Source organism: Crinia signifera, chromosome 19 (assembly GCF_055691185.1).
Source record: "Crinia signifera chromosome 19, ASM5569118v1, whole genome shotgun sequence".
Lineage (NCBI taxonomy): Eukaryota > Metazoa > Chordata > Amphibia > Anura > Myobatrachidae > Crinia > Crinia signifera.
This window is the reverse complement of record NC_139226.1, coordinates 82,527,543-82,538,048: the sequence shown is the minus strand read 5'-3', so window position 1 is coordinate 82,538,048 and position 10,506 is coordinate 82,527,543. Positions and strand designations below refer to the sequence as shown.

The 10,506-nt window shown below is 39.2% G+C and overlaps 1 protein-coding gene across 1 annotated transcript; it reads left to right on the top strand.

Annotated features, from left to right (window-relative positions):
* Positions 1 to 534: 534 nt before the first annotated feature.
* LOC146041571 (olfactory receptor 6N2-like) lies at positions 535 to 1,506 on the top strand. The gene has a single exon (XM_083161522.1). It carries the CDS (start codon positions 535 to 537, stop codon positions 1,504 to 1,506), a length of 972 nt encoding a protein of 323 aa, XP_083017648.1.
* The last annotated feature ends 9,000 nt before the right edge of the window (positions 1,507 to 10,506 follow it).

Sequence of the window (10,506 nt, the reverse complement as noted above, 5' to 3'; positions counted from 1 at the left end):
TGGAAAACATTTTGTGGACTTTATTCCTTAAACCCTCTGGGAATTTTGTGGTCAGGCAGCCAAGTCACGATTGTTTTAACTTGTGTACCTTGTTATATTTGCATTTCTGGTAGCGCGTTTAGGAATATTGGGGATTATTATATATATATATATATATATATATATATATATATACTTTTTATGTAAAGTCTGCATTCTAGTAGGTATCCAGTTGATTGGGAGGTGCTCCTACAGATGACTAAACATCAAAGTATATATTGGAGGAAAAGGGCAACCACCACTTTGGTAAAATTTCAAATGGATTTTATTCCATAATAGCAGGTAAATGCTGACATACCGCCGTAACGTGACGTTTCGGGCCAAACTGGACCATCATCAGGATATACTGCAGCCAAATAAATTTCCATCAGACAACCAACCTGGCATCCATCCTCAGAAGAGGAAACCTATCCTCTCCTGAGGATGGATGCCAGGTTGGTTGTAGATCTATATCTGTTTTATCTAAAGGTTTTTTTTTCCATTACAGATCAGAAAATGGAAACTTGGAATAAAAGCACTGTCTCGGAATTTATCCTTGTAGGATTCCCAACACTGTACAAATATGGACCAATTCTTTTCCCTTGTCTCCTTCTCTGCTACCTTCTTACTATTGTTGGTAATGTGATTGTATTTGTCTTAGTGAGGGTGGACTCACGCCTTCATACCCCTATGTACTTTTTTATTAGTATTTTATCCGTTCTGGAGATCTTGTATACAGCAGTTACTATTCCAAAGATGTTAATTAATCTTCTACTGCCAAGAAAAAGTATATCCTTTACTAGCTGCCTCTTACAGACCTATTTCTTCCATTCTCTTGGAGCCAGTGAGTGCTATCTTCTTACCACCATGGCATATGACCGCTATTTAGCAATCTGCCACCCACTGCACTATTCTTCTATCATGACCGATACAATGACTATAAAGTTAGCAGCCAGCTGTTTTTCAATTGGCTTTTTATGTCCCATAACTGAAGTTATTTTAATATCCAAGCTGCCTTTCTGTGGGAGCAATGAAATTCAGCACATCTTCTGTGACTTTCCACCACTGCTTAGTCTGGCTTGTACAGACACCACCATAAATGTCCTTGCTGATTTTATAATCAATAGTTTTATTATTCTGGTAACATTCATATTTATAATAATCTCATATATTAGGATAATTTTTTCAATATTGAAAATAAGGACAGCCCAAGGGAGAATAAAGGCTTTCTCCACCTGTGTGTCTCACCTGACTGTAGTATTGGTGTTTTTCACCTGTATTGTGTTTATGTATGTCCGGCTAACTAAAAGTTACTCTTTGTACTATGACCGGGTTCTAGCAGTCATTTATTCAGTGCTGACACCGATATTTAATCCTATTATCTATAGTTTGCGGAATAAAGAGATCAGGGAGGCTTTTAAACGTAAGATGTGTAGCGGAAGACTCTTCAACCCTGAGGCGAAGCAGAAATGTAAGAATGTGGCATAATGAAGTTTTCCATTATGGATTGTGGAGATACTCTACTTATCAAGTGTCAAGGAAGGATTGGAAATGCATGATCTGGTGGGCAAGAAAAAGTGAGTGGCCCACTGTAAAGCAGAAAGGGAGAATGGAATCATTGTCCATGCATCTAGTACCTGGATAGATCACAGTGTAAAATTTAGAAAATAAATAATAGTAGAATGATTAACACTGAAATAAATGAATTACTTATAATTGTGTGTGTGTTTGTCGATCTAGCACACCGATATAGCACATCCTCTTCAAGAACACTGGATGTATTAGGGGGAAAACTTTAATAAACATGCAGGTAATTCCTAGGTAAATGAGGAATTTAGCATAGCGCAAACAAGGGCTTCACAGTAAGCACATATGCATACTCTGGGATTGCAATTGTCCAGGAGTTAACTTAAAACAGTCAAGCAACAACAGATCAAGTGATTGCAAATTTCAACATGTAGCATTAGAAAGTCATGAAAAATGGTGGCATGAGCAATCGGCAGAGTGAAAATCATACTTGAGATGTACATAGCAGTGTACAGTTTATAAAGGTTATCACAGCTACTTATTTGTCAGAACGGCCAAGAACATAGACAGTGGACTATGAAGTAGGGGAAAAATTGGCCATCTAAATTCTTGACAGAAAATTAGTTCCTATGTGACTCCAACATAAATAACGAAAGGTTGATGTGTCAATTTCCTGGCAGCTGATCCTTTAGCACAGGGGTTCTCAAACTATTTGCTCTGGGACCCCCTCAGACAATAAATATTTATTACAGGACCCCAGCAAGTTACCAAAGAATGGCCGCCACATGTGTGGTCAGTGAAGGGAAGTACCCGCTATTGTGAGAGGGAGGCAGTGGGTACGGAGGGGATGGAAAAGGGGGAAAGGGGGATGGAAGAGTGGAGCAGTGGGTGTTTACTTAATGAGTTATCCCCTGTCCCCCCTCAACAAACACATTCATCTGATGGCCAGCAACATGGAGTCGTGACCCCATGCTGAGGTGGTCGGGACCCACTTTGGGGTCAGGACCCACAGTTTGAGAACTGCTGCTTTAGCACACAGCATCAATGCTAGCTGCTATCTAATCATATTATGTGATTATCTTCATCCCATGTTGCAGAATTAATTTCCTATTGGGAGGTATGGCTTCCATAGACCATATTTGGTTTTATGAGCATGACTTTTCCACCATAGATCTGAACCCAATTGAGCATTTATGGGATATTCTGGAAGGACACCTGAGAAGCCGTTTGTCACCATGATTATACAGGCATCAGATGAGTGACTTTGGAGGACTAGTGCTGCATTACTCCTACACAAGTCTAGATATTCAGATGCACAATGATCCTGAGCATAAAGTACTGGTGAAAATGGCTGCATGTGGCAGCTCACAACACTCTATTATGTGAATACCAAAGGTGTGAGGTGCTTGTAAATTACTACATTTGAAGCAAATATCAATCAAAAATCATTTACTAAAAACCATATGGACACACCAATAAATATTTCACTTTGATATATAGAACTTTGACATAAAGCTTATCTCCTTAAACAAATGACCCAAATAAATTTCCCCTGAAGGGTATGTACAGGAACAAATCTAGTTTGAACCAAAGGTTTTACTGTGAAGACAACAGTACTGGTAACCTGTTGACTAGAATACTATATTGTAAATTATCTAGACATATAATCAAATCATTATTTAAATCTTCCTTAGCTAAACTGTTGTCTATAGTCAACTCCCTATTTACTTACTTGGCCTGTTTTTATAAGAGATGATGCACCAGACCACAACCCACCTATCCTCTTTTTTGATGCAAATGAATCGGTCTATAGTAGCCAATCATTGTTGCCATAATTTCCTTTGGTTGGACACTGACGTTAAATTTATGATTGAGTTTGTGAAAAAGAATAATGATGGATTATTGGAGCTGCTGATACAGGCAGTGCAGGACAGATATACAATTGCAATTTCCAAGACACTAAAAAGATAGTTATGTATGCGGTTTCACTATCAAGTCCTAATAGTGTAAGAATATATAAATAAAATTTAAGATGTACAAAGGATGCCATTCAAGTTACATTAGCAAGAATATCCAATAATTCCTTTATTTATTTACCGTTTCATATATATAGCACAGCAAATTTCATTGCGCTTTACAATAGGAAACAGTGAAAAAATAAACTGGGTAGTAACAAACTGTTAGGAGGGCCCTGCAAGCTTGCAATCTTTGTTGTGATTGTATACTCATGTATGCTCAAGAGCAAGTACTCTTTGTCTCTGGTCAGTCAACAAAATGTATATACCTTCACAAATATATATATATATATATATATATATATATATATATATATATATCAAAGAAAAAACAGTGTGCAAATTAGTGAATACCATCAGAGAGTTTCCTCTGTATAAGTGTCCTTTTAAATTGCACTCAGGTGAACATGTCCCCGGTAGCTTTAACTCCAACTCACAGAGGTAGTCCTGAATCCACAGGTGTTTTTATGTAGAAGAAAATGATGAGAGCAAGCACTGCATAGTTTATAATTTTATTAATACAAGGTAAAACAACTGGTGATACAGAGAGCAGAGATCACGTACCGAATGAAGCGGTACAAACACCGCAGTATATTCACAAGCAATGCTGACTCCGCAGCAGGTTGTTGGAGCGGTTACACTCGGATGGCTTTCAACAAGCGGCAGGCAGCAGGCGGAAGACGGCAGCGGTGGTCTATTCTCCACAGGTTAACTCTGGTCAGAGGTGACGCTAGGCCACGCCCCAACGCTTTTCATCATCGACTTCGTCAGAGGGCTGCGCTTCATTCGGTACGTGATCTCTGCTCTCTGTATCACCAGTTTTACCTTGTATTAATTTTTTAACTGATTCACGCACTATGGAGCGCTTGCTCTCATCATTTTCTTCTATATATATATATATATATATATATATATATATATATATGAATCAAGGGGGGTACTGTATAGCGCTGCTACCCAAAGGGTACTGAATTGTTCCACACGTGATGTCCAATAAGTGATTCCTTCAGACGGGAAGAATTCTTCCGACCACACACCCTGTGTTAGGTGGCTGCTAATCTTCTCTCTAGAGGTGCTGTTGCACCGTCTCCGATATGTGTACTGGGAAAAGGGGGGGGGGGGGGGGTGTGTGAGAAAAAAAGCGCTCTATAGTGTAGTAAGTGGATTTTCCATGAAATATAATATAAAATATTGTGCGTACCCTTTTGCAATAATTTTAGTGCATATCAATAAATGATGTTGGTGTATCCTGTTGCTGCGGGTTACCTGGGGACTGCCTGGATAAATTCAGATAGCCTCTTCGGGCAGTTATCCCACAATATCAACCAAGGGTCCAACCATCAAAAAGTGTCACACAGTGGGGAAAGAAGAAGAAACTCCAGTTAGAATTTTTTGGAGCTTTATTTAAGGTGAACAGTGAAAAAATAAAAAATGAACAAGAACAGCTTACATAAAGTGCAGTAGTAGATGTGGATCGCTCTCAACGCGTTTCGTCACTTATATCCTAATTCCATAGGATGGACTTCTCTCCTGGGGCAATTTCCCTCGTGTACTAAATTGCCCTCTATCTCCCTTCTTTTCGTTTCATGTACTAACTCGAAATAAGAACAAGGGAAGAAGCCACCAGAGTTCAACACATTAAGAGGGGAGTATTAGCTTCTCTTCACCAAAAACGCCCATATTTCACCTATTGGTATAATTTCCATTTCCAAAAAGTTTATTTAAGGGTGTCCAGCTTGTCCCCTATATACCGATAAGAAGTACAGGCTGCTATAATTTGCGCAGGAAGGTGTGCACCCAATCTGTTCTCTATTGTTTTATGAAGTGTTGTACTGTCAAAGGAAAAGTATATAATAAAAAATATCTGAATTAAAAAAAAAGCATAGTCTGCTGTGAGCTTTAGACCAGATAGCATGCCTGGAATCAAACATTAATGTGATAGCTATGTGTATTGTAACCATTTTGAGCAATAGTGTTAGGATCTGCAGAGAAGTGGGGTCCTGTGAAGGGGCTGCTGGTTTAAATGCATTGATCAATTCATGAACTAAATCTCCACTATTTATAAATATCAGTTAATTTAGTGAGTACAGAGCCCTTACAATTTCTGTTTAAACAATGTGGTCATAAGCCATAGGGCACCCCAAAACTAGGAAAGGTGAGTGCAGATGTTTAGTGTATATATATATATATATATATATATCTAGGAGAAGAAAGAAGTGGGCGCTCCAATAGTGTATTACCACTTAGTTTTTAAAGGTTTTTATTGATATAAAACAGAACAAACGAATGGGGTCACATACCGCAGCATGCGGCTGTTACCTGTTAGGCTTCACAGCATAAACTGAGTACTCCGTACTCAAAAGGGTAGGAGAGGTTACACTCCACACTCAGCTCGATTACAGCTCCACGGACACAAACTTTAGAGATGCTAGGCCCCGTCCCTACGCGTTTCGTCACAAACAGACTTCGTCAGAGGGCTGGCCTAGCGTCAGACAGATTCCTCTTAAATGGTGTCCGTACAGGTGTAACCATTCTTTACACTGATTACCCCTTTGGGTTATATGTCAGATATTCTGACTACTCTAAAATGAGAGAAACCATTTCTCCTTAATGCAACTGTTCATACATAGGTTGCAACATGTACATAAAAGATATACATAAAATGTACACATAAAAAATCTTATACATAAAAAACTTTTCTACATGAAAAATCCCTATACATAAAAAAAAATAATAATATTTTTTTTTATACATAAAAAATACTTTCCATACTTAAAAAAACCTTTTCTCTACATAAGACAAATTCATTATTGTGCAAAGAAACTCGCATACACATAAATAACATATATGCAGAAAAATTTGCACACATATAAATGACATATATGCGGAAAAATTTTGCATACATGTAAATAAAAATATTATATTTTGCATCGATGAGTATAATATATACATATTTTGCCTCGATGAAAAACATCGATAGAAAACGATTTGTTTCTATCAGAAAACCTTTCTCTATACACAAAAAGAATTATATTACCCATTTCTAACAAACATGTAAAATGTGAGACAGGCTCCACATGAAATACATCGGTATAACAATAATTTCATAAATATTATTATAGCATCATATCCAAAAAAACAGCAAGAAAGAGAAGTCATCACTGTACAACCATAATGATAACACGTATATACTTCAACCACAATCGAATAAAATCGAATACAATCGTAAAGTACAAATATGAAAGTATAAAAATATATAAACATATATAAAAATATATATATAGAGATATAAAAACATATATATATATATATATATATATATATATATATATGTGGGGAGGAGAAAACACATACAAATTCACACATGAAGGATTCAGGAATGTAATAAAAAAGGGGGGCGCAGTGGCCTATTTAAAAAACGGGGTGATCTTCATACCCTCGTTGAGTCCCATTGGATGCAATGTTTCCAACATATAAATCCAATATGATTCTCTTTTGAGCAGTAGAATGTCTCTATTCCCTGCTCTTATATCCAGAGTGACATGTTCTAGCCCCATGAACCGCATGCCATCAGGATTCCCTGCTTGACAAATTTTGAAATGTCGGGGTACACTATGGGTTGTCAGTCCATTTTTGATATTCCGGTAATGCTCTAAGATTATATATATATATATATATATACACACACATACATACATACACACACACACACACACATACACACAACACACACACTGTGGCAGAGTCAGCATTCTCCCACATGAAAGTAATGTGGAGGATCCAGACCCCAGATTTTGGGCGCAGTAGCAGAATTCCTGCTATAAGGGTTTCCAGGGCAGAGTCACCTTGCTCTTGATGGTGGAATAGCTACCTGTCATAAGCCGGGGGTGTTTTATCATAGGGACCATTGGAGCTTTTCAACATTCTGCTATGCTGAGTCTGCCTGTATGCTACTGCCTGTCGTCAGGTAAACAGTGAACAATTTTACAAAGTGACACATACCTGTATAAATACTGGTGCAGGAGGATCCCCTGTGCACAGGGCCGGCTCTACCATTAGGCAGCTTTAGGCAGCTGCCTAGAGCATCAGGATCTTGGGGGGGGGGGGCACCACCAAGTCTGCCTATTAAAAAATCAAGGATGTCTATGAGGATCCTTGTTGTACTTAATGTACTTTCCCTTGAGGCATACTTCCCTATTTTGCTGCCCCCTGTACTCTGTTGTGGGTGGCATAGGGAGACCTTCCCAGGGGGCTGGGAGGACCACATGATTTTTGGGAGCCTCCTTGCCATTCCCGAATGTTATTCAAGTATGCCTTAAGGGGTTGGAAAGTGGGTATTGGTGGCAGTATAGGGGGGAGGGGGGCAGAAGGTTGATGTTTTGCCTAAGGTGCTGAGAATCCTTACACGGGCCCATCCCGTGCAAAACATCGGCCAGCGCGTGTCTTCCATTGGGAGGTGCCTGGAGATGACATCAGCTGTGAGCCGCATCCCTCCATTGCCTGGCAACATCTGGACGCCTGGTCCCGACCGCTCACTGCATCAAAAGGGAAAAAAAACAGTGATATAGAACAGTACTAAAGTGACAATATTTTAGGACAGTAATAATACTGAATATAGTAGTGGTAAAAAGCTGATAAAAGAAATGTTTAAAAACATTTAAGGACATACATTGCTATTCACTAATGCATATCAACTCACCGATATACTGATGAGTTGACTGTCTAGATATTTAGTGCTGATGTCCTCGTGGCAATAAAGACTCAGGGGCTTTTTACATATATTATTAATATACTGATAATACCTGCCCTGGTCAATAAAATAGATAGATGGATATCTCACTGACTATGGAGAAATCTGTTACATTTTAGCTACAATATAAAGACCATAATTGTAGCCTACAATCAATTTTTGATGGGAAGAATATACCCATCCCCGTCTTGTAGAGATGGTAAAGAACTCCAGGGGGTGGATACAGGGACCTCCAATCAAACTTCAACCCGTTAAGGTCAGGGTGAGACCCCTGTTCACTCACAGGGGTGACACGCAGTCCTCTATTCTTCTCCGGTACTTGGTCTATTATGATGTATTTTAGAGTAGATAATGCATGTCCATGTGGATGGGCACCGGTTGATCACTGGATTTTCCTTCCAATGCGCCTTTGATTGTAGATCGGTGCATGGCCATACGCTCCTTAAACTGTCTGCTAATTTTGCCAATGTATTGGCCACATGGGGAGATTATGGCATATACTACAAACCTCGAGTTGCACGTTATAATATGGCGAATGTTGTAAGTTCTTTCTTTGTCAGGATGTTTGAAGGTGTTCCTATTTATGAAAAATTTTGTTGGAGCTTTGTTGGTGGTATTCAAACTGGTATCAAAGGCTGTAATATCTGTGTGGAGCAAATCCCTGAGATTTCAGCCTCTGCGATAGAAAGCCATAGGCCTCAGTTCAGATAGACTTGGTAACTCCTTGTCTGTTTTAATATTGGCCAAAGTGCTTTACTAGCCACTTGTATCACTGGGCTACCAGTGTCAAAGGTGCTTTTCCAAGGAAAGATCTAAACCCTCTGACATGGAGGACCTCTACCATTATCTATTAAAATTACCAGGTAGAGAAACAGACTACCAGCTACATGGTCGTAATTTGTCTGACTATTATAGACAAAAACATATACCACTGGGATTCAGAATCAGGAATGTGCCGACAATTGGCAGATCCAGCCCTGAGTTCTGCAGGCGATGGATCGCCATACTAAATAAATGCAGCTTTGATCTGATTCTGCTCGTTGTGGAAGCCAGTAAAGAGCTAAAAACAACCACTGAGAAAATCAGGTACTTCAAAGCTGAACACCAGGGACCCCTCATGTCCTCAGAGTTTGAAATTTGGTCAAATAAATTTAAAACCCAAAGATACAATTACAGAAAAAAAAATATTTTAAAAAGATGGTGATGGTATAACAAGACTATGAAACCAACCAGGTGTACCGGTGGCTTATGGGCCCGGAACCCACACCAAGATACAACCGATCTCAGACCCTGTCCCATGGAGAGTGAGAGCCAGGAATTTGAAGCAAAGTGGTGCATCCTGTTAAAGTCGAGTTGCACACACGCCATTTTAGGATAGTATGGCCGCCATCTTGGTTCGCAGAGTTGCGCAAATAAAGTATTATACCCAAGTCTGTGTAGCAAAGTGGACCATAAGCGCAGCCATACTAATACACATAAATTCATAATACCAACCTTACACTAAATAAAATATAGTTTATTAAAGGTTTAGTGCACCACACATAGGTTAATCAGCAATACACAATTGTTTCTGTACATGTTTGGTATCTTTATGTTCTGTGTCCCCTGCGCAGCATTCCGGTCACAGCCAAATATTCGCAAGTCCTATGGTTTGATAATTACGGACAAAATACTTATTATATGTACTTTTGCCATGTGTCCTGTGTAAGACAAAGGAATCAAGTTGTAACCAGTTCTTGTTGCTGATTTACGACCCTGACGACGATGCTAACAAACAAAGGACACCAAAGTACCCTGCACCAATCCAAACCAGGTGCAATACCTTGCCCCAATCACTGAAGACTGGACATTTGAACCCTTGACCAATCGTAAGGGCCTTTGACCCCCCTTTTTGGACCCTATAAAATAGCTATCCCTGAACTGGCTCGGTCTCTTTGGCCATGCATCTCTCCCTACATCTTGACCGGGCTAAGTTCAGTTTGAATGTAGCGAGCTCCAACCGGACTGCGCTGCGATATTCTCTTTACGGTAACATTTGTATTCCTGTTTGTGTAAATGTGGCTGATTATATTCTGTATCTGTTTCTGTTCCCCTGTTAGTTTAAAGTGTATTAGTATTGTTAAGGGAATTGTATCACGTGTTATCCTGTATTTCTTCTTTCTGTAACCCCCTTTTGTCCGCTAGGGACTAAATACA

Bases quoted from the DNA above. Each gene is read 5' to 3' on its own strand.
- LOC146041571 (XM_083161522.1), top strand. From the start codon at position 535: ATGGAAACTTGGAATAAAAGCACTGTCTCGGAATTTATCCTTGTAGGA.